Raw genomic sequence first — 25,706 nt, 5'->3', positions numbered from 1 at the left:
TATCATAATCAACCAACTAGTACACTGATTCACATAACTATCCATTCATATTTGAAAACAACAATAAAAGATTCACTCTCTGAATTCATTTCATTTTAAGGCAAGTTATAAGTTGGCTGACATTACAATCTCATACTTCATCTGAAGCTGTGACTTGCTAACATCATTTGTAAATTCCTTCCTGATATTATCATGGAATTTGGGCAAAGTTTGGCTGATTACTATTTTTCAATGTGATTCATGACAGTGATTACATCCATCGACATTTATCCTAAACCCAATTATCCCGTTTTTCACCATTTAAGAGAAATATCTAATTTTCTTGTTGTGAGCTGTTTTGGATCTCTTTGGGAAGAAAAATGGGACACAAATATCTAAAAATCAATTAATAAATCTTAGGGTACACCTATGTCATTGGAAAAAATGAGGAACTCGACAAAATGACTAACACTGCACATTTATTATTTTCTGTTTGAAATATATATCCAACTATATGGGTTTAAAAATCCCCTAGAGTATTTTAATCACATTAACCCAATTTATAAATATTCCAACAATACCATCAACACATCAATACATAAAAAAATAATATTTTTAAAAAACGATATCATCATTGCCATTGTAAAAACAGGCAATAAGGTTCAAAGGACTGGCCAGTGTGCCATGTAAATGGAGTGCAGTACCCATTAAAACACGCCACAGAATCGTCTGCAATGTGCAGCAGATATGCAGCAAGCACGCTGATGTGCCAATCTTTCATGAAAGGAAGGAGTTTAAGAAGTACTAATGTGGTCTACATGCTACCAGACATACGATTCTCACAATCTGAAAACTATTTAACCATGCCCCAAGGTTTGCTCACATCTCTGAAACTGTTAGCTATCCACTCTGGAATTTCTGAAGTAATTTGTCATGTGACATGAGGGGTCTACTGCTTGAAAAAGTTATGAAATTTGTAGTTCAGGATTGTTGCCCATTTTCCATTCCAAATGTTGAGTCACAATAAATCTGAGCTAAAGACAAATGCCTCAATCCCAAATAAAAGTGGACTGTAAATAACCCAAAGAGTCCATCTTCCAAATCCGCTATTTTTTCCAGGTGAACTGATCTTTGTCACCTGGATATCAGTTGTAGTAGTAGTAGATCTCCAGCTACCACCAGGAGGTTGGAAAACTTAACTTTAGAATGTTACTATTTTTAATTAATTTCTTAACTGCCTTTCATCATAAAAATATATAAAAATCATAAAAATTATAACAAATGGCCAACAAATTGGCAGAAATATTACATCAATGCCTTGAAGACAGACCCAACATTATGATTCTTGCTGTCCATGAAAAAGTAAATTAAACAGTTTTTAAAGTACTGTGAACATATTTGAAAATACAAATCATTTTCTACGTCAACTCACATATACATTTTTCAAATGTACAAATACAGCAATTTAGCAGGAATCCTATATCCAAAGGAAGACTACACACTGCACCTATGAAAACAAAAGTGGTGGGATGTAATCCCCAAATAGGCAGAAAGTATAATAGTTATAAAATATTTTGTGGGCTCTCACTTGCCTAGCTATTAGGAATGGTTTGAAAACTATTTTATTAATATGTGGGCTATGCACACACCTTCAGTAATGACTGCAACAAAAGCATGTTATTTGGGACATTAATTGCTAATCCAGGCTATAATATTTCACATATTCACTGGCCAAAAATTTCAGCTATGCAGCAAATCACCCAGCAGGAATATAAAAAGAACACTGAGTGCCTTCTGGCCAATAAGGAAACAGATAATTGTAGGTGGATAGGGGAACCACACGCACCTAGACAAAGGGGATAATGCGCAAGGAGATAAAACGTTCAAAATGAAGGGCTGCTTTAATGAATAATCTCTTAATTCAATCTAGGCTCCTACAAACAATTATTAAAATTTCCATCTGAAGAATATCCCACTTCCATCTCATTCTGAGATGTTGAATGCTCTCTATAGGCAAAAGAAAACTCTGCTTAATCACTGGAGCGCTTATAGAGATCATCATCAGGCTATAAGTATCTCAATGTGAATGCTAATGGCTTCCACTGGGAATCATTTCCACAAAGCCCAATCCTGTGATCCAGCCATGTGGAAACTGATTTCTACATTTTAATTAGCCATACAAGCCCACTGCTGTGAGGAATGAGGAGCATCCAAAAGCTGGAGTTTGAATTACTATGTGCAGCAAGTTCAGTCTTCAGCAGGTATCTTACAAGTAGCTGGGGAAGTACCCAAGTTCAGTCTTCCCCTTTACCACACAAGTGTTGCCATGTTGCACAGATCTCCGTATATTTTGAAAGGTTGATTGCTTGCTGCAAAAACAGCAATAAATATACAATCTTTCATTACATTATATTATACGTATATTATTATATTATATTTCATTTATAATCTTTAATTTGTTTTTAGGTTCAAATTAGGATTACTTGAAATTATACTATTTCTTTGATGTAAAATTGCTGGTGAGATAGCTTTTGGCAACTAAGTAAAAAAAAATTTTTTGCACGGCAAATGTATTATTTGTGCTGTAAAAAAAGAGTGAAATCAGGAAGCTTAAGGCAAAGTTCAGGTTATGTTTACATTGGTTATAAAAACCTGGAAACAATGTTTAGATTCAAACAAGGAACTTTCCCTTCTCTGCTTCTATTTTTTTAAAGTATTTATTTAAACTTGGCCAAAGGTGAACACTGATTTTTTTTGGTTAAACTTACCTGAAAAAATCTTACCGTAATGTAGCCCATTTTTTCTTTCGGGGGGGGGGGGGGGGGGATGTGAATTTACTTTTTTTTTTTAAGGGAAATCTAAATCTTTAAAAAATAACACTGGCTATGCAAAATCTCACTATATTTTTATTTTCAGTATGTATTCAGATGATTTATTCATCTTCAGCTTATCTGTTTGAAACAGCAGATTAACTTCAACAGGTCCTTGCAGCATGGGAACTTTATGTATGCATTAACTATATCCTGGGATATCTCTTGCTGCAATTCTAAGCACACTTTCCTAAAAGCAAGCACTACTGAATAAAATGAGAAATACTGTTGAGTTGACCTGCTTAGTGCAGCTGCCTCTGAGTTATAGTGATAGTGGCCTTTTCCTCATATGCTACTTATGACATTGGCCCACTCTGCACGGGGGAATTACAGCGCTCCAGGCAGTATAAAAACACCATTTGGAGGGACAAATTCGCATGGGATGCGGCTACGGAGCAACGCTGCACCGCCATATTTCTCCCAAATCGTTTGAGAATTATAAAACTCAGACGTTGCAGCCGAACTATCTTGGGCAGCAACATTGTGTTTCAGTTTGCAGGTCACTGTCTGTGTTCCTAGCCTTGTATTTTCAATAAACAAGTGCACCCGTGGAATAATTGTGTCTGGACTGTCTGTTGGTGCTGGGACCTGTCTACGACTGCAGACTGCTGTACCTGGCCTGTGCAGAATGGGCCATTTTCAGGCTGGATAAGATGGTTCTAGAGTGGAGTTCCACATTGTCGTCGTCGTCCCCCCCCCACACTTTTGTTTTGGAAACATTTCTCTTTTGTATCTGATAACTCTTTTACAGCATTTCTTTCCGCTGAAATGTTTCCAAGCCGGCTTCCCTCACAGTGCAATCATACTGAGTTATTTTTCCCACCCAAACCATGGACTGTTTTCCATGTGCGGTTGCCAAACCTCAATTTTGGTGTTTGCTCTACCATATTTTTGGTTCTCACCTCACAGCTTTGCCCCTCTCCTCTTAAAATTATTTCTGGCATTTTTCTAGTTCTTACCAAAGGGTCTAAATGGCTTGGGGCCAAGGTACCTGAGGGTACCTGAAGGATCATCTCTTGCCATACTATCAGGACCACCAATTAAGATTTGCCTCTCAAGCCCCATTCTCTGTATCCCCACCTCATGGGCAAGGCAGGTGGTGACATCAAGGAGGGCATTTTCTAATAGTGCATTCTTCCCTTTGGAATATTTCCCCTCTTGAGACTGACCTGATGCCTACTTCACTTTCTTTTAGGTGCCAGGCTAAACATATCTTTCTACCCAGGTTTTTAATTAGTGGTTTTATCTTATCAGCTTTATAAAGGTTTGCTCTGTTTTATCGACCATTTTATGCTGCTTATGTCTACTACCTTTGTTTTAATGGCTTGGTCTTTTATACTGTGGTTTTTAATTGTAAGCTGCCTCAAGTGGCAGCGTAGAAATGCGCAATATAAATAAATGTTTTAAATGATGCTTTCATATATGTAAAGTTGATTTTGGTAGTTTAGTATTATTCCTTAGAATAAACAGAAGAATAGAAAACACAGTAAGTGGTTATGAATAAATACATTAATAAAGCCCATTATTTTGTTTCATTTTTGCTGAGCATTCAAAATTACTGAAGTTATTTTTAAGTTTTGATGGAAAACCACATCCTGCCATGTGTGATGTGAATACTTTATGACAACAATATAAGGCATGGTCTTATAGTTTAAAGGGAAATATTTAGCTTTCTGTTACTCACAGAATTCCTCCCCGTCTATTTCCCCAATCCTAATAGCATTAATTGCAAACTGAGCTTCCTTTCACAGTCTGGTAGAAACTAGCTTTCTGGAACTAGGATCTGTGCAGACTTTGGTCCATTTAACAAGGTCAGACTGTTTATTCTTGACTAAATTCTTTCCCACTGTAAAAAGGTACTCTTAAATGCCACATTCCACAGCCAGTGCCAGTAAGTCACTGAAGCATATTTTCCCACAAGAACTGATACGATGGATGTGTCTCTACTGATTTAAAATTTCCAGCATTTTAAATTACATAAAGTAAAGAGAGTCTGTAATTAGCAAACTGTTTAAATTTACCCTTGTATTCATTGCAAGTAAGTTTCCAAATTGTGTGTTCATTAAGCATGTAGTGATATACATATGAAACAAACACTGGAAGAAGAGAGAAAAGGTAAATTAAAGTAACAACAAAGGTGAACAGACTTGTGGATGACATTTATGTTGCAGCTTTGAGTAATATAAATCTTTGAATCCACAGTTGTTTTATATCATTTTGTAGTATATGGCCTATTTGTAACAAGTGGGTATTTCATAAATGAGGTACTGTGCATTATAGTGTATTCTGATTATATTTTCGTCAATGCTGAAATGGATGCATCTTCAAAGCTGCTTTTCATTTGGTAAAAATGGAACATAAGAGTCTAAAGTTAAATAAACACCATCATATACGTTTAAGAAATATTTTCCCCCTTTCTGCATAAATATTTTTCTGCAAATATGCTGAAAGCACATTCTATCAATTGTCCACCATTTTTCTTATTTCAACAGCTTAGGCCCAGTCTTGTGATCTGTTGAGGGTTGTGGCTCAGAGGGCTGTAGCGCACTTGCAGACTGGACTGCAATATTTTACATTGACATAGTGATGCTGAATGCTAATGTAATCAAGCTTACCTGAGACCAGATGGTTCATCTGAGGCCAGACCAACACCAACTTGAGAAAGGGCCTTTATGCTTTAACCATCAAAAACACTATGGCCCCTTCCGCACGGAGGCGGAAGGGGTTGGGTCGGCATAACCCAAGCTGACCCGACGACACTGGGACCGTCCACATGGACGGTCCTGGAACCGGCAGGGACTGCGCCATCGTCCAGGTGACTTACCAGTCCCGCGGCACTCCGGCACGTCGCCGAGGCCAGGGGACACGCCCCCCTGCCCTGCGCGGCTGCTCCAGGGTCGCAGGGCAAAGGGGGCGTGTCCCCAGGCCTCAGTGACGCGCCGGAGGGCCGCGGGACTGGTAAGTCGCCCGGTGGGGGGGGGGGGGAAGGCGCTTGGAAGCCGCTGCCGTTCGCACGGCAGCGGCTCCAAGCCGGCATTCCCAAAAACCATTCTGGGGAAGCGTGGTTTGGGAATGCTGGCTTCGTGCCAGTCGGGCGGCGTGAGGGCGGCACGGCTGCGCTGCAGCTGCGCCCCCTGTGCGAATGGCGGCCTGGGGACGGTGTTTTTGCCGTCCCCAGGCCGCCATATTCCGCCCATGAGGAAAGGGCCTATGCTGGGGCTTACAAGAACTGCATGGACAAAAGCCACGGGGGCCAGTGGTGACAGTATGGAGGGGAATTAAGTCAGACTAAAATCCAACCCAATACAACATAAAAGCAATTTGTCAATTTTCCTTAAGAGTACAAAAACTTATCCTGAAGATATATTCAAACACAAACTTTCAGTTCAAGGTGCTAAAAGTTATCAACTGGCTGTGTGAGGTTTCTGGGCTTTGCAGCTATGGTCTGGTAGTTTTTGCTGCAAACATTTTGTCCATATCTAAATACTAACCAGAGCCACCCTGCTTATATTCTGAGATCTGATGAGATCAGGCAAATCTGGGGCTATGCAGGTCAGAGCTGGTTATCAGTTTTTAATGGTCTAGGACCCACACATCTAGAGGACCGGTTGCATCATCTGCTCCCATCTGACTAAAGCCCATGGAAACTGCCATGCTGCAAATGGGTGATACCTACAGCTGCTTAAACCAGATTATTATTAATTGTGGCTCTTATTTTGTGGAAAGGCCCACCTAAGCAAGTTAAAAAGGCTTCTGAGGACAGTTTTATAGAGGAAATAAGTGCTGTAGTAAATAGTACTGTCATAAATTTTCATACAAGCAACATGTTTACAGTTTAGAGCACCATTTGCTATACATATTATCTGCATTATTTTCATAATGGGAATAGGGTTGTAATAAATGAAATTGTATTGGAGGGTGTTCTCATACAGGGAACAGGATAGTAATTTATTGCACCATTTTGCTGTATATATTATATAAGGTTACAGTTTCCTGCACTGCTTGCTGTATATACATATCCTATTTAGTTACAGCATTGTTTATGGCATATCGTACTGGTTTTATTTGTTCTACTGTTTATTCTAATTTTATAATCCATTTTGAGTTTCAGTGACAGAAATAGTAATATAGTAATATAAAAACTGCCTAAAATGGGATACAGAAGAATTCTTCATTGAAATAATGTGGTTAATGTGGTTAATTTATTTCTGAAGATCATTTTTCCTTCAACATTTCACGCAGCCTAAAACTCATCTAAAACTATGCTTCAAAACACTGATTAGCACCAACAGAAACTTCCTTATGATGCAGCAAAATTTAAACCGCAAGTATTAGAAGTGTACTGTTAGAAATACAGTAGATTTCAGTTTTAGGTAGAAGCATATAGAGGTTATAGAGGCATATTTTCTTTTAAATGCTCATGTATTATTTTGACACATTTGCCCCACATTTTATCTGCCTTGATCACAATAGTACCCACTTTGCTTTGCCAAACACTACAATATTTTCTCTTTTATGAAAATCAGCAAGTGACAGAGAATATTACATTAACAGATGTTAAATATCAGGGTGCCTACATTGTATAACCTCACACTTTTAATGGATCTGGTGCTCCTTCTTCTAAGCAATGAAAAATACAGCAGTGAAATAAACCTATGTTATTCTAAAATTAACTTTCTCAACTGCCCTCTGTAACTTGATGTCTCTCTTACTATGCAGCTCTTTCAAACCCTTCCCATGGGTCAACACAAACACTAGCAATACAGTCTAATCCCATATGATACTGAATGGCTGATCTATTCTTCTCTATCTGAGAACAGGGCCAGATATGATTCTCCTTAGTTCAGTTCTGAGACTTGTTACATCTGCGAATAGTATTGTCTCCACAAACATGTGCCCACTTTCTTTGATGCTTTCATTCATTTATCAGATGAAGCTGCCAGGAGCTGCAAATGGCAGCAATATGGCCACCTGTCAAGAGAATGCCTGGATGTTCAGGAAATGAGTAACTTTCAAAGATAAAATACTCTGAAGTTATCAGTTTGCATTACCCAGTAAACTTGGGCAGGGTCATTTCTTTCTTTCACAGCTCTTTCTGTTCCCTTGGAAGAGACCAAGGTTGGAAAATGACCAGAGAATTAAGATGTATCTTGAGAGTAAATTCAGTTGATACTTCATAAAATAATTTGTGGGTGTATGCAAGCAAGCTACTGCTGTGCTGTAAGAAACAACACAGAATTCACGTGTACGTTGATCATTACATCAGTACTGAAAAAGGACTCCAATAACTTCCCTGTATGCACCACTGTCTGTAGATGAAGGGCTCAACCAGATATAGGCATCTTTGTGAAATCAATTTCACACCTTGATTGAAAGGGACTTTGGGCCAGAGAGAAGCAAAACCTTCTAACCATAGTCTAATTGAACAGCAAAGGCCAGGAAAAAGTTTCAAAGTTTCTAATGGAAACAGAAAAAGATGGGCGCCACACAGAACCTAAACTTCTGGTACTCAGCAGAAAACTACCATTGGGTATTATTGTCCTTGTATATCTCTGTATGTCTACAATGAAATCATTTGAGCTGGACAATATATTGAAAACCAGTTCAGTTTTCTGCCCAAAGTAACTATGATGACTTTATTAGACACGATGAATTAGAATTATTAGAATTGTTGCCACTTAGCATATCAGAATTCCTATTTCTCAGATACTGGATCCTAGTAACCAATCAGTGCATTTTCTGGCTAGTGCTGTGAGATGTTATGGAAGCTAAGTAACCTTGGGAAGTGGGAGAATATGCTAGCTCTCACTCTTTGAAGCAAGGGGAAGGCAATTTGGTCCCCTTCCCCCAGGTGGAGAATCTTTGCCCCCAATTCCTAGAAAACTGGGAGGGCTATTTTTTCATGTTATTAGGATGGGCATGTGAAACTCTATGGGTCAATAATGACCCAGTGCTTTACCTTTTTGAATTGTTTCTAAGGTATTAGAATGACATATTGTGATATTTTAAAATAATACAATATTACGTAAACACTACAACAACATTATTTTAACAGTTAATTTTATAGCTAGATATTTACATCAACTTATAGCTAGATATTTACACCAACTGACCACAAACTTAGATGGGCTTTCACAAGGGCAAGATGCAACTTACTTCCCTGATCCCTTCTTCAAGGGCAATTTGCCAATATTCCAAAAATCAAACGACTGTGCTCATTTTGTTCAACCCATGAAGATTTGATTGAGCATATCCTGTTTATATGTCCAAATTCAATGATGTCAGGCCCAATTTTTTTTCATTGTTTCCTAATTGGTATTTTGTGCCTCCCTTGGAGTTTTTGAGGCTGAACAATGAGGCTGAAGTAACTGTATTGGTTGCAAATTTCCTGTTGCGTGTGCTGGAAAAGCTTTGATTTGGTTATTTGTTCCTGGTTCTGCCTGTATTAAACGTCCTGACTTTGGTAATGCCTAGTAAAGGTTATCTGAATCTGAATCAGTTAATTTTATAAGAAACTACTGAAAATAAAGTCTATGACATCCCTTCCTCTTAGTTCCTGATACATCAGGCAGGAATGGAAGGAGTAAATGCATGCAAGTACCACCCAAGATATACTGATTATCTGATATATTTTTATTCTCTTTACTTTGATCTGGACAAGCCCAAACATTCTAGCATTCTCTGGCATGACATTTAGAAGTGTTGACAAACTTGGCACATATTATTATACGACTGTGCTGAAGCACTGCTTTATAGTAATGAACTCTGGTGCTCATTCTGGCATTTTGGCTACAGGTACTCAGGGTCATGTCGGAGAACCAGTGGCAAGACCTGGATGTCTGAGTGCTATGGTTTAGGCCGATAGCTTAGTAGATCAGATGGTTAATAAGCAGTTAATTTCATGGGGAAATGGTCACCTTTTCTTGGACTTCTTGCTTTTGGCATCAACTCCCAAATATCCTTTTTCTCTTGTAACTTCCACTATATCTCTCTTGATCCTTCCACATTGGAACTATCAGGTTTGCTTTAGCAGTAGGCAAATGCTCCTATTTAATGTTCCAGAAGGTAGCACAAATGACAGCTGAAAAACTCTGAGTGGGATCCATAGTAGAATTATTTGTTCTTTTAACAGGATTACCCTAAGACCAAGAAAAGAATTGTGGGTATCCAGAGTTGTCCCCTCCTTCATTTCACTTTCTCCAGGCTCAAACATAGAATCTGACTGCATAAAAATAATAACTGAAGTAGTTAGGTCTCAAGACATCAGAAGTCATGCAAAGAACCCACAAAGCACGTTTTCACCCCTTGGTTGCTAAGCAAAAAGCCAGCAGCAGCAGCAGCAGTTCTTTTCAAGATAGTTGTAAGTCTTCTTTTAAGTACTGTCTAGATGTGAAAAATTCAATCTTATCTCTACTGAAATATGCAGTGCATATTTCCCATACACTGCAAATATTATTTGCGAAAACTGATACATGAACGATGCTAAAGGATATATGCAAAGAAATATGCTAAAGCTTATTATTGTTTCATTCAGCCCCAGTCATTTGTAGGGATAATTTCTTTCCAGAGCAGAAGCAACTGATTCAGATAAAATTCAACTGGAATATTTTGCAAATGCTGGCAACTATTTTTTTTGCCATTAATCATTTCTAAACTCATGAATAAACAAACTCGATGCAAAATACAAACGAGGAAATTAAACTAGAAGAGAACTAAGAGATATACTGAAACTTACCACAGAGGTAAGAGCCATCTGAAAACTGTAGATTCTTGCAAGCCCAAAATCAGCTAGTTTTATCTGTCCATTGCTGGTTACTAGTATGTTTTGCGGTTTCAGATCACGGTGGACCACTCTATGGGAATGCAGAAAATCAAGTCCTCGTAGCAGTTGTAGCATCATGTCCTAAGAGTCACCAATTGAGAGTTTTGATCAGAATGTATGAAAGAAATCATCTGTATTTAAGAAACATATTTATAGCTACGGACATCTGTCTGTCTGTTGTCTATATGCTGGTACATATATCGGCTTGGCAAATGATGCAACAGTACTGCCAAAAGCAGAAAATGACTACACATCATTACCAGCTCACCCAAAGTGACGTGCTTGTATTATTTGCAAGGTGATACCTTTTATGTTTCCATTCAAATGCTAGAATTACTCTGTACAAGAAAAACTGACACATAAACCAGTTTACTGAATCAAATCACAGAATTACATGCTGTATAACTTCATAAGAATTAACTGGGAGGGTAACTGGGAGTTCAAAAACATTTTGAACCCCCCTCCATGGATTTCAAGATCAGAGTGTCATTTTATTTCAGCATCAGCAATTTGCAAAAGAAAGAATTGCTAAATCCAAGAGTTGTGTTTCCCCCTGTTTCTTTACAATTCAAGGTGAATTTTATAATACAAGCTGAAAACCAAAATTGGGACACAGAATACCTAGAACAACAACAAAGCTTTCACAAATTTAATTGTAGGGACCATGCTTTTGCAACCAGAAATGACAACCCTGGATTCACCCAGGACTGCTTTTTGTTGCCAAGGTGCTTGGGAAATGAAGAGGATCTTTCCCTGGCTGCCCAGTGGCAGCATGCAGGTTGTGGCAATCAGTCCTTGGCTTCAAGGGGGGGGGGGGGGGCTGAATCAGCATCTGGTCAGTTGAAAGGGAAGGCCCTCCAAGAAGACCTGGAAGTGCAAGGCTTCAATGAGATAAGTTCCTATGGATAGCCAGGGGAATTAAGATGTCCAGCAGGGGGCTGCTGAGGGCTCAGGTGCACCCTCAGAAGCCCTTGAAAAAAGGAGACGCTCATAAACACAGGTACACACACACACACACACACACACACACACACACACACACACACACACAGTATTTGTCATTTTTACATATGATTGTTTTTAGAAAGTAGCTTTAAAATGATTTTTTCCATTGAATTATTCTTCCCTAGTTGAATCAATATGGCTATTTGCATTTTTGTTCCATTACATTCTGCCATATCAGCTTTTCTGCAGAGCCTGTAAGACAGAGCTGTTCCACCAGGCATAAGGTTGAGGAGGCTATGATTTCCCATCATTCTGGCCTTCCCTCATCCCCCTCTGATACTACTTTCCCAGTGCTATAAAATAAAAGGTTTTAATATTTTAAAAGGTTTTAAATTATTTTAATGTTTTCAAATGTATTTATATTATTTTAGGTGTATGGTTGTGCTTTAAATAATTTTGTTCTTGTATTATGGAAATGTTATAAGTCACCTTGAGCCTGTTGGGGAAGGGTGGCATACGAGATCAGTCAATCAATAAAAATAAAATAAAGAAGAAATTCATGCTGGAATAGAGAAAATTACATGACTTGGTTTTGTAAAATCCTCACTTCTAGTTCTGGTCCGAAAATGCACCAAAGCTTCCTATACAAATGAACCTTCTACATAACACAACAAAACTGTATTTTAATTTTGGCAGTTGACAATGTCATTCTATTAAGTTTGCGAAGAAAGAAAAAGCTAACATTCCTGTATGTAGCTGAAAACCTTAAATACACTCTTAACTTGAAGAAAACCTAATGAGTGATTTTATAGATCGATTTAATCTAGCCCCTCTTTGAATCATATTATATTTGTATTAAGTAGCTTTGGCTCCTTAGTGACAAATCAACCAACTAATTCAGTTTTCCTTTTATATAAACCATTGCTGTGTTATATGGTTATTATTAAGATACAGAAGGAGATGTCATAACTGGGATAGCAGCATCAAATATTTCCTAAACTATCAAAGCATCCTCCATGCTTTGTGTGACCTAACATCTCAAGACATCTTAAATTCAGGGCTTAATTTTCTTTTTTAAAGGGCCATACTTAGTTTGGTTCTAAGCCATATTTGGCTCTTGGGCCCACAGCCAGTAGATCTCTGCTCTAAAGTTCTAGAAAGCGTGGAGTGACGCACTTTATAGGTCTTGTATTCTAAGCTACACTGTGACACAGTATTATATAACATAACAACTGGTTTAGCACTACAGTTTTTAGCTGCTGATTTAGCTGTTTGTGGCAGAACCTAACACCTTCCTTAAGGGTTAAAACATGGCAAATGTTGATAGCAGTCTCCTCACTAACAGGAAAGACACATGGCTTTGGGGCCCAGATCAGGGTTTCTCCTTCCTCACAGCTGTTTGTGGGCAGCAGCTAATTGTATCCACTTGTTTTACTTCAGGCATAATGCCTGGAGGGCACCAAGTGCCACAAGCACACTCCCCCCCCCCAACGGTCATTTCCTCTCTGGTGTAACTTGCATGACAGTATGTGACAAACAGAAATTAATGGGGGCAATACCTCTTGAATTGCTTTGACAGTGGCTGAAGGCCGCCTGCTTGGCCACCCAGCCAAGACCTCACATGAAACATGGCAAGGGGCCCACAAATTCTATTCACTAACAAGACAGCTGGTCAGTGATTAGGAAGCTGAAACAATGCACCAAGGGGGGAAAAAGCTTTTGCACGCAGCTTCAGACTCAGGAGATGAAATTTGTTCAAATAAGTGAATCTACGCATTTATCGACTCTGTGGACTAAGGATCACTTGTCTAGCAGCATGAAGCAACCACTTCACAAACAGTACCTGGTGAAATTAAGCATCCAAAAAAAAAAAAAAGGCAAATACAGCCTTCTTAAAACAACCATGATAGAAATTCAGTTAAGCATTTAAATGATGGAAACAGACTTTTACTCAGATCTGAGTTCTAGTTTATCTACTAAACATACATACCTCATAGATGAGATTTGAGAAGCTAATCTGCCTAGATCAGAAGTGCTCAACTTCATTTCAGTCAGCTGGCAGAAGCCAAGAAAAATACATTTGTACCCTCTCCACCATTTATTATCAAAGGAATATAATGGGAAATCATTATGTCGAACTGCACCATTAAAATGATAATATGGCCATTACATGTGTACAAGGAAACAGTGGGTGAGGAGGGAAATGAATACTTTGATAATGTTACCACCCCTAAAGCATTAAGATGGGGACTTCCATCCCCAACACCAATTAACGCAATTCTTCCAATGGTCGGATGAGAAGGAAACTCCCCTATCTTTGTACCTTTTATCATGAAAAGTCAAGAGGATATGCATATAAGGATTAAGGCCATTCCTCTCTAAACTAAATTCTTTCCTTCCTAAACTGACCTATCCTTTGAAAGGTATGGGAGGGATGTGACATTACGGTGAAGGAGAAGCAGAAGGACTATCCCTCCTTCTTCCTCTCTGCCTCCTGGAATACGTACTTTGTGCATCTACTTGTTTCTGTTAAAACTGTATTTAGAATGCTAGATTTGAATCCAGCAGCACCTTACAAACTAACAAGATTCTTGAGGCATAAGCTTTCCAGAGCCAAATCTCCCTTCATCAGATACAAGTGGTCTTTGAGTACAAGAGATCTTTGAGTCCTTATACCCCAGTCAGAAGGTGACAGTGGTGTTGCAAAAAAAGGAGTCAGGATGCAAAGGTACAGTGCAGAATGCAGCCAGTCTGATTAGAACAAGAGAGAAATGTATAGGGGCAGAAAATAAGCATCTGTAGTGAATTAAGAATTCTGTGTTCCCCTTTATCCTTAAGAGTTCTATTGTTCTAAATTTATAAATGAAGCCAAGTCTAGCAATATCACATTGTAATCTCCCCTAGAAGCTTCTCTGTTTGAGGAATGCCATTCTTAGGTCAGTCTTGGAACACTGAAATATTTTCCCACTGGTTTTTGAGTGTTGTGATTGTTAATGCCAGTTTTATGTCCATTTATTCTTTTATGTGTGGACTGGTTTGTTTGTCCAATGTAGAGAGTGGAAAGACATTGCAGAGACTTGGTAGCATATATAACTCTAGAAGATAAACCTCAGATGGTATGGCTGATGATTGTATTCTGGTGATTGTGCTGTCATCATGAATATAGGGACAGAGTTGGGTTCTTGGTTTACTGCAGGCCCTGTTCCCAGGATCCATGTCCATATTAGGAAGTCCATTATTGTGGGTGAGAAGTGGTTTAAAGTTAGGAAGCTCTCTGTGAGCAAGAAAAGATTTGCCCCATTGAGCCTGTAAGAGGGGAGTATCATTTGTTCAGCAGAGTTTGAAGGTCAATAATGGTGGGTTAAATTGTTTGAACTGAGAGCTGTATGTGGCCACCAGTGGTGTTCTATTGTTGTTTCATTTGGGCCTATCTCCATAAAACTATTTATTTTCTCCTATTTTCACTGGCAAGCTGCTGCCACAAAAACACTACTAAACTATGAAAACGTTCTGTTGTGTGCATTTCTCTGTGTTAATGCATAGGTTAATGAATCTCTGCTGATGTTATGGCAACTGAGAACGTGACCTTCATGTTTTTGTTGCACCATCTTGACAGCCAGTTCAGATACAATGAACATGTGGTCATCTATCCCAGAAAATCTAATCTCAGACTGGTGGTCCTTCAGGCTCAGCAACATCAATTTTGAGTGGTAATGATTCTCAAGTGTCTCAGTGGAAGTCTTTCCAAGCCTTGCCACTGAAGAATGTTTAAGGAGAGATGCCAAGAATTAACCCGGTACTTTCTGCAAGCAAATCATGGGCTCTGTCTCTGAGCTGTGATAAATTAAAATTTGTCAATTATAAGAAGTAACAGCATAGTAAAGGGAAACATGATCCAACCCTGCACTGTTTTGAAAATAAGCAATTGTGAAAGACACACTTGCCACCCACCTGGTACTGCTCAGTCCTTAAACCACAATAACAACTCAACACTGTTGTCTGTGGGTAAAATTTTTGGCCATAGCCAAAACCGTTTTATTGACCAAGGATGAAAAGAAGCGTGAGGCGCAGCATGGGACCTGATTTGTACACTGGGCAGCCCAAATGTTGTTTCCAAGTGAAACCTTCTTCCTCCAACCCGCCTGTTGGAAGAGACCGTTAACCTTGTGCAGCAATCGTGGAACTCAGCTGGGCTGAAGGCCACATGCTGAACCGTTATACCACTAGGGGGCGAAAGCCTCAGTAGCCCCTGCCTGGGCGTCCTGACTCCTGGCTTGCTCCACTCCAGCCCTCTTACGGAGATACTACCAAAAAAGGTAGTTTCCCAGCTCCTTCCACCATCAGATCAGTTCTTATGTGCAACTTGCTGGTCTGGCTATTAACATTGATCAAAGGGGTGAGGAGGGTGGGAAACACGTTGCCCCCTGCGCATGACAAGGAGGGCCCACAGGCTGCTCAGAGCCTTATAAAGCTCCCGGCCAGCTCCTCTTGATGATGTCACACTGGCGGCAGTGGTGCAACGTCTTTGCCCTGAATGAGCATGGCTGCTGCCTGCCTTCTGCCTTTTATTTTCTCAATAAAATAAGAATGTTTCAAGGAATTGCAGTTGGTGAGAAACTAAAACTTCTCTTTCATGACAAATCACTCCACGGAGAACGTATCCAGAGGGTTAAACTAGACATTGCTCAATTCAGCCAACAGTTTTAAACTGTGATGTATCAGGGCCTAAGTAACCTTTCATTTGTTCATGCCAATTAAGAAAAAACAAACCCACCATCAGAAAGCCCACCGCAGAAAGTATGCACTGTTGCAAAATGCCACTCAATGAATTGGAAGCAAACTGTGTATTTAGGGAAGCAAATGAAAGAGGCTAGGAATCACTATCAAAAGAGCGCTGTTCTCTTTTGTGCCTTAGATACTAACAGTATTATTTACTGGGCGCCTTGCAAACTAGTGAGCAGCTGGGTGGAACACATTTTCATGCCATGTAATCTCTCCTTATGCTTCCTTGGACTTCTTATCAAGACCAGGAGAAAAGAGATCTCTTTGGTATGCTTTTCCTGTGGCAAAGGAAAAGACAAGAAAAGACACAAGAAAAGAAAGCTCATTTCACTTTCATAACATTCTCATCAATCACCATGGGGTGGGTCTTTGTTATTTTTGCTGAAGAAAAGTTCTTGGTTTGCTGTTGACAATGTAAAGTGACTTTGTTAACTAGCACATCAGAGATTTGTAAGAAACAAATTATACAGCTAAAGGCCTAACCAAGTAATCTGTTCAGATTTTTTTTGAAGAAGATTGTGAGGTTAGGGACTTCAAATTCTTGTAGGCTGCAGCAACTCACTTCCATACAACCCATAATCAGAATTATGTGTTCTTGTGCTTTAGCAGTTCTACAAATATGACATTGGGGTACTGTGTGGTTTCCGGGCTGTATGACATTAGTGATATTAGTGCAGAATTCACTATATTAATTTTCTTGCTTGCTTACTGTATTTATTGTCTTCGGCCCCTTCCGCACACGCAAAATAATGCATTTTCAAACCACTTTCACAACTGTTTGCAAGTGGATTTTGGCATTCCGCACAGCTTCAAAGAGCACTGAAAGCAGTTTGAAAGTGCATTATTCTGCATGTGCGGAATGAGCCTGTCCTTCTTGCTGAGACTCAAAGCAAGTTACGCAGGTTAAGACATCTAATAAGCGAACAGCGTAGGACAATACAGTTAGTGTAAGGAAACACTGAGTGAGCAATTTATTAGGACTAGCACTGCTGAAATTGGAATGGGCATGGTATATTAGGCATGATATATTATGGATAAAATGAAGAAAAATGTACTATCTCAGAACTGAAATAACAAGAAGAGTTGTTTTCTATATCCTTCTTTTCACCTTAAGCCTTAAGGAGTCTCAGAGCAGTTTACAATCTCCTTCTCTTCCCCTCTCCATAACAGACACCTTGTGAGACAAATGGGGTAGAAAGGAGAACTGTGACTAACCAAAAGTTACCCAGCAGGCTTCTCATGCAGGAGTGGGGAATCAAAACCAGTTCTCCAGATTAGAGTCCACTATATACCACTATATACCATGCCGGGTAATAACGTGCAACAAAATGATAATACTTCATATACACAGTGGAATTTCGGGGTTTTTCAAAGGCTATTTTTATTTATTTATTTATTTATAATTGGTTTTATATACCGCCCCTCCCCCGAAGGGCTCTGGGCGGTGAAACAACACAATAAAACAATATTTTAAGTTTTACAGAAGAAAAAGTCCTAAGACATGACTGTGGCTCAGTTCAGAGAAAAAAAATCTTTTTTTGTCTCAGTGGTGGCCTGAACCAGCATACATCAGGGCATGTGGTTCTCCAAAGCCTTCCCCAGGATCATGATCAATAGATAAACCTGCAACCTCCACTGCTTATCAGACTTGGGCAGCTGGAGTACAGTCAGTCATTCTCCAGCTGCCTCTGCAGCCTGATGTTCAGATAGGACAAATGAGGTTGTCAGACCATTGTACCCCTTTCTTGGGCAGCTCACAGCATGAATCAATACAAAACATGATGTAATAAATTACTAATTAAAAACTTCCCAAGGCATAAAATATACCAATAATAATGTATCCATGATTAAGCAACAGACACATCTAAAATTTATAAAGTAGAACGGTGTAGCGGTTACAGAACTGCACTAGGACTTTGGATAGGTTGAAATCTCCACCCTGCCATAGAAACTGGGTGACGCTGCACCGGCAAACACACACTCAGCCTAATCTACCTCGCAGGGTAGTTGTGAGAACAAGAGAGGAGAATGCTGTAAGCCAGGGGTAACCAACCTATGGCGTTCCAGATGTTCGTGGACTACAATCCCCATCAGCAGCTGCCAGCATGGCCAATTGTATTCCATAAATATCTGGAGCGCCATAGGTTGGCCACCCCTGCTGTAAGCTATATTGGGTCCCCATTGGGAAAAAGGCAGGATATAAATCAATCAATAATAACTTTAAAAAATACAGCAGCAGACTTAATAACTTCAATTGGCTAAGAAGGAATAAGTCACGTTCGGACTGCACTGTAAAAGTGTCCAAATAAAAAAGAGATCAATATGATAAAACAGTAGGTATCTGGCATGAAATAAACCTTCCAGAGTTCAAGCCTACTACAGTGAAGCCTACTACAGCCTACTACAGCGAAGAACAGCAGCTTTGGCTGCAAATGGCCACTGAATTTGTTTCTCTTCTTCTAACACTGCTATATAATCAGACCACTGATGCTGGAGTGAGGGGAGGTAGAAGATGAACTTGAGTGGAACCTTCCTCCTGCATGGCAGGTCGCTGGCTTAATTTTGGTGGTAACTGAGCAAAGAATACCAGAAGGATAATAAAGTACATATTTAGAGATGGTTTGATTTCCCACAAGTCGGGTGGGGTTTTTTTTTCCAGTGTTTCCTCTGTTTTTTCTCAATGAATGACAGGACTGTGCAAGACATACTTTGGTAATATGAAGCATATGGCTTCATAGCTCTCCCCCTTTTTTCCCTTTTTTCTTCAAAATTAGCCTTTCTAATTTAAAATATATGAAAGACATCTGTATACTCTTTCATTAAACTCTTTTTATATTTGTTAACATCCCATACATTCTTTTGGAACTGTTTCCATTAAATTGTGGAGACTAGGCTTCGGTGGCAGCTATTTCCTTTATTTTGTATTGGGGGAAGAACAGATTGCTGTCAGAGCCAATCTCATCCTCCGTAACTCTCTGTGTATGTTTGTCTCTCACACACAAAAGCATTTGCTCAAATAGCTACTTCTCTTTTCCACACAGATAAAAGGGTTAATTTAAAATGACATCATATTGAACATGGATTCATAGGCCAGCCCACACATGCTCCCACTCAAATAGCTATCTGATTTCTGCTTCCACAGGAAAAAAAATGCTGGAAAACTGCTGGGAATCTCCATTAATGGGGGACATTTTGAAGCCTTCTGAAATTTCTAAATTGTAGCAGCTTGCAAAACCCAGTAATGTATATTTTGTCTGATGGGTTTGTTACACCAAAGAAGAGTGTGCAAATACCCAAATAAAGTGGACAAACAGATGCCAAAGGTACATCATCTGAACATGCATCCATGCTGGCAACGCAACTGCTTATAACAAACCCAGGGAGCATACCTTTGATTTTAAAGTATACAGGTCCCAAATTCTCTGCATATCTTTATTACAGATCTCCAATGGTCAGTTAGTTGGATCTTAGGGCATGTGACCAAGGACATCTGTGATTAGGATCTCCTGTGGGTTTCCTGCCAGTAGGTTTCGTTTAGATCCATGGTGCTGAAGGAATGGGACTATTCTCCCCACTGGACCATTTTACCAATGCAATAACCCTCTCCCTAGAACAAAACATTTTAGTATCCATAGGTCAAACTTATGCAATAACTTACAAAAACAACAAAATTCTTACTACATGGAGATTAAGGTATTTTCAAGTTGCCGCGTTATCACTGCAGCTGTGTAATGTAACCTATGAAAAACCATGTTTGGATGAGATTGGATTTGACTACTGCCATAAAGAGCTTGTTGGTATTATTGAATCTTGCACTTTTACCAGAAACTCAGATGAATGAGGTGCCAAACGAACTGTATTCTGGGAACTGCATTTGGTATGGAAATTATCTCCCTTCCTGATCTCCAAGGACCTAACCAGAAGTTTCCAGAATTTCAAGACTTTTGCAGTGTGGTCTATGTAGCACTGCCAGAATCTAAAACAGGTGTGCAATATGGAATTTGGACTACCAACAGAAGTGCACAGATGGGAGCATATTATTCCCACCTTGTAGCTAGTTACACTAGTTACCAGTAGTCTTCTGGGTTCAGTTAAGGGTGCAAGTTTTGACTTTTAAAGTCCTATAACATCTAGGCCAAATCCCTTGAGATTCTCCTCATGGTTGATCACTTTCTTCAGCACATTCAGTCAGTCGCAATGATTTTTTTGGTATTATCATATTCCTCCATTAAGAGGAATGGAGATTCCTACACTAACTCTTTTATTAAATAATAAAAAATAAGGCCATTCTTTTCATACACGTATTTGGCAGGTAAGTTATAATTTTCTGATTGCTCAGGTATATAACTGTGGGACTGGCGGGGAATTAATGGATAAATATTTAAATAAATAATGTGTGGAAGATTTTCTCTTGGAGAATATGATATGAATAAATTAATGACAATTTATCTCTTCCAATCCCAGAAGTCCACATATCACTGACTGCATTTATATTCACTTTCAAGTAATTTCTTTAATACCGCAGATTTATAACCCATGTGTTGCTTATTTATTTGGAAGTAAGTCTCATTCAGTTCAATGAGTCTTGCATCAAGCTACAAGTACAGATGTTTGTAGCTTTAAACTGTATATATGCCAGGACATGACTTTGTCACTTCTGTACAGGGCCTTGCGGACTTTTGGCGCAATGTAGAAGCAGTCTTAATTTAACACATATTCTTCAAATAGGCAAAAGTGAAACAGAGCCAATAGTCATACTGCTCGAACCATAGCGAGAAAAAGAAAATGGTATCAAAACTATCCTATATTCATTCACTGATGCTCAAGAAATTAGATCTTTCAGTTTTTCTAACATATAATTTCTGTATCTCTGTCCCCCAGGGGTTCCCTCCTTCTTTTCAGTACATTCTGCAAACATCTGCAGTACATTTCAAACATGGTCAACTGATTATGTGAGTACATGGCAGATGGCTCTGAGCTCAACATGAAAGATTGACATTTTCAGAAAAGCCAGATCTTTGCAGTAATTGATTCGTTGACGTGCAATGATGACATACACTGGTGGCTTTATGCACAGAATAAAATGTATACAGAAAGGGCAACAGACGCACGATCCACTCCACTTTGAACACATAAGCCTCATAATGGATAACTGCCTAAACCATGTTAAATAGGGCAACTGTTTTTCAGAGCTGGTAATAACTAGAAACTGGATACTATGGTCTACAGCTCAGCACTAGTGAAGCTCATAATCCAGAACTGCAGCAGGTCTACTCCTTGTATCATCCGCCTCCTACAATGGACAAACTGGACTGCACCAAAAGTGCAGAGTTAGGCAGGCAAACTACCTCTGAACATCTCTTGCCTTGAAAACCTATGGGGTCGCCATAAGCTGTCTGTGACTTGACAACCCTTTCCACCACCAAGCACACTGAAATAAATGGGCTTACACTAAAGTAACACTTCACAGGATTGCATGGCAAATTGCTCACTATGGTAAAATAAGGAAGTTATTGGAGAAATATCTTAAAATAACATTTGCCTGGGATGTGTTTTATCAAGGCTCCCTGAATTTGTTCATATAGTTTTGCACTTGCTGCATTTCAGCTGTCATAACCAGTAGTGCACGTATAAACATATAAACACATCTCACAGGAGCCGTATATGGCAGAACATGGTGAATAGGATATAGTATAATATATACTACAGGAGACAGCAAAATCATTCTTTTACAGGCTAATAATAAATATTATGCCATGGCTCAAATGTAATACCCACCCATGGCTTGGCTGTACATGATAATTCATTTGCTATGGCATCTATTTAGACAGTGACACTTTACAGATCCTTGATGAAGCATATTCGAAAGACATAGGGGTCTCAGAGTTGAATTAACATTAATTTTCCTATTGCACCAGCTTGTCTCTTCTTTTTGCAGTATGTGATCTAGCACTCCTTGTGCTTTCTGCTCCTTCCCTTATTCTTCAGTGCAGACCATTAATTGTTTGCCATCTGAATCACTCAACTTCAGTTTGTCTTTTCCTACTAAGGATTATAATCTGGATTCACATTCTGGTTTGGGATTTTGGTTTGGAGTGACTAGAACTATCTTTTGATAAACTGCGAGCACACGAAGCTGTCGTATACTGAATCAGACCCTTGGTAGGCCAAGTTCGGTACTGTCTACTCAAGACTAGCAGCAGCTCTCCAAGGTCTTTCAAATGATTTGATTTTTTTAACTGTAGATGCCAGGGACTGAACCTAGGACCTACTGCATGCCAAGCAGAGGCTCTACTTACTGAACCACAGTCCACAACCAACTATGGCTGCTGCTAACATGGAAGCCATGAACTAACTAGAAGCCATTTGACAATTTAACTGAATCAGAAATAACTTGGTGACAATATAAAGTCGAGTAAGCACAAAGCTAAAGAGCACGCATCAATGAAGAATTATTCTCAGTGGTGAGTTTTTTTATTCAGAACCATCTCTTTTGGAAAAGATCAGTGCAACTCAGTCAGAGCCATGATTAATTGATTAGTGCAGTGGTTCTCAACCTGTGGGTTGGGACGCCTTTGGGGGTCAAACGGACCTTTCACAGGGGTCGACTAAGACTCTCTGCATCAGTGTTCTCCATCTGTAAAATGGATAAATGTTAGGGTTGGGGGTCACCACAACATGAGGAACTGTATTAAAGGGTCGCGGCTTTAGGAAGGTTGAGAACCACTGTGTTAGTGGGATTCCCATTGTATGTCCCTTTGCCCTTAGCATATTATTATGCTTAGCATAAAATTATTTACAAACCTTAGCATAAAATTATGTACAAACCTCCTCCCCCTACCCTTCTGTGATACCTTTATAGTTTCGCTTGGCACTCCAGGTTCTGGAACTTTATTCAAATAAGTGGTCAAGTCTTGATCGACATGCTCGAACACAAGTGTTAGTTTGGTCTCTCGGTCTGTTCGGGACACTGTGCATACATCAAACAACCTAAGAGGGAAGAATTGAAATACTAATTTGTAAATAACTAAAAGAGTAAGCTGGTGTCACGTAATACGTACCTCCATGTATCAGAAAGCAATAGAAAAATCAAGATGAATTGGTACACTATACCTAATTCATGAGACAACCCTGATTGGAAACAGCTACAGTTCCTAAATATACAAGCTGTTTACCATGCAAGAGACCCCACAGCTAAGACCAATAATTTCTTTTTAAATTATTTTTAAAATTTCACAAATAGAAATTAACAAAACAGAAAAAACAGTTGGTTCTAAAGACTGAGGCAGATTCCACATGGGTCAAAAACAGCAGTATGAAAACGGTGTGAAAATGATGTAAAAGGGTGTAAAATGGTGTAAAAGGTTTTACACCATTTTCATACTGTTTTCACACCACTGTTTTTGGCCCATGTGGAATCCGCCTAAGACACAAAACCATGTTATACATATTATATAACAATCAAAATAATAATAACTAAATATAAATTTCAATAATATATAAAAACACTTCTAATTAAGTTCTTTTCACAAAATAAAGATTATACTTATACTGAAATATCATTCTCACTTTTTTTACAGGATTCATCATTTACCTGTTTCCCTTCTAACCCCTTTTCATTCTAACACATGAAGGTTAATGAAAATGTACATACATCAACAAGATCTCTTATTCACAAAATTTGTTAATTTTGCCATATTTTATTAGTTTGTTTCCTGGTTATCTTTTGAGCATTCTTCTGCCTTTTTGTGGTGGGTACTACTTTGGCTGTTAATTTCAAGCACTGAAAAGGTCCTTCTCAAATTTATGGCATATTTTTGGCAAGATGTCTAATAATATAGTCTTAGCATCCACTGCAAATTTGATTTTTTAAAAATTTCTGAATTTCTCCATGCATGCCCAATAATTTCAACAATGGGCTCTGAGGGCACATTCTACCGATCAGCAGCACAGACTTGTCTGCTCACTAGGGCTTTAGTGGTATGTTTAACAAACAGATGGTCTGGATGCCTTGAAAATCAGGCTGTTAAATTTGCAAAAGAGTCAAAAGTCTTGTTGTGCCCTCTCCACCTAGGGCTGCCAGCTCCAAGTCAGAAAATACCTAGAGATTTTTGGGGGGTGGCGCCTAGGAAGGAAGGGGTTTAAAGGGGAGAGTCTTCATTGGGGTATAAGGCCACAGAGTCGACCTTCCAAAGTGGCGACTTTCTCAAGATGAACTTATTTCTGTTGCCTGGAGATCAGTTGTATTAACAAGAAATTTCCATTAACAACCTAGAGGCTGGAAATCCTATCCCTACCCAAAACATGGAGGAGTCTAAGGCTCATTCCGCACATGCAAAATAATGCACTTTCAAACTGCCTTCGGTGCTCTTTGAAGCTGTGCAGAATAGCAAAATCCACTTGCAAACAGTTGTGAAAGTGGTTTGAAAATGCATTATTTTGCGTGTGCGGAAGGGGCCTTAATTTCTCACATTACGAGCCAAACAGCATTTGCTAACATTAAGAGAAATACATTTAGTAAGTTCCAGTGTATCTTATGAAGGAGAGGGGGCTGGAATAAGACCAGTTGCTGCAAGATCTTTTAGCTCAGTCTCCGACCCACCTCTTTTTTGGCAGGTAACCTTTTAAAGTCTGAAGTGGCTCAAAACAGAAACATGTGACATAGTATGAAAGACATGAAAGAAATATGCAGTTGCCTTGTTCTGAATCAGACTATTTGTCCAACAACTCCACTACTGTCTACTGAGATTGGCAGTGGCTTTCCAGGGTCTCAGGCCACATCACCAACTACCTGGAGATAGTGCTTTCAACTGGAGATGCCGGGGATTGAACCTGTGACTTTCTGCTCACAAAGCAGAGGCTCTTCCACTGAACCACAGCCTCACCCCCATGGCTTTAGGGTTATAGTCTGAAACTGGAAGATCTGCTGGCAGTATGAGAAGAAGAGCTGCCTAACAAGCCTTTCTTCCTTATTAGTTTGTTTTATGTTGTACGTTTGTATGGTAATCTAGATTGGGTTTCTATTGGGGAGAAAACTGGGATATAAATGCTTACATAAAAGGGTTGGATCAGGCCTAACATTCCTCTTCACACTTAGCCACTATCCTAGGTCGAATCCCGGCTACCGTCTTAGCCAGGTTTCAGAACACAAACTAACCAGGTTTGAGGGACGACCTCCCCAGTCGAATCCCCACTACCGTCTTAGCCAGGTTTCAGAACACAAATTAACGGTCATTTGTGTTCTGAAACCTGGCTAAGACGGTAGTGGGGATTCGACCGGGGAGGTCGTCCCTCAAACCTGGTTAGTT

The 25,706-nt window shown here is 39.3% G+C and overlaps 1 protein-coding gene across 1 annotated transcript in view; it reads right to left on the bottom strand.

Annotated features, from left to right (window-relative positions):
- The window catches only part of CDK6 (cyclin dependent kinase 6), a 113,828-nt gene that overhangs the window by 44,462 nt on the left and 43,660 nt on the right, over positions 1-25,706 (bottom strand). The window contains exons 3-4 of the mRNA XM_048511404.1: positions 23,253-23,388; positions 10,585-10,752 (exon numbers count right to left, since the gene is read on the bottom strand). Coding sequence (XP_048367361.1) covers positions 10,585-10,752; positions 23,253-23,388 — 304 coding nt within the window. The remainder of the gene's footprint in view (positions 1-10,584; positions 10,753-23,252; positions 23,389-25,706) is intronic.

The sequence above is a fragment of the Sphaerodactylus townsendi genome, linkage group LG11 (genome assembly GCF_021028975.2).
Source record: "Sphaerodactylus townsendi isolate TG3544 linkage group LG11, MPM_Stown_v2.3, whole genome shotgun sequence".
Classification (NCBI taxonomy): Eukaryota; Metazoa; Chordata; class Lepidosauria; order Squamata; family Sphaerodactylidae; genus Sphaerodactylus; species Sphaerodactylus townsendi.
The sequence above is the reverse complement of the archived record's forward strand: the minus strand, read 5'-3'. Positions and strand labels throughout refer to the sequence as shown.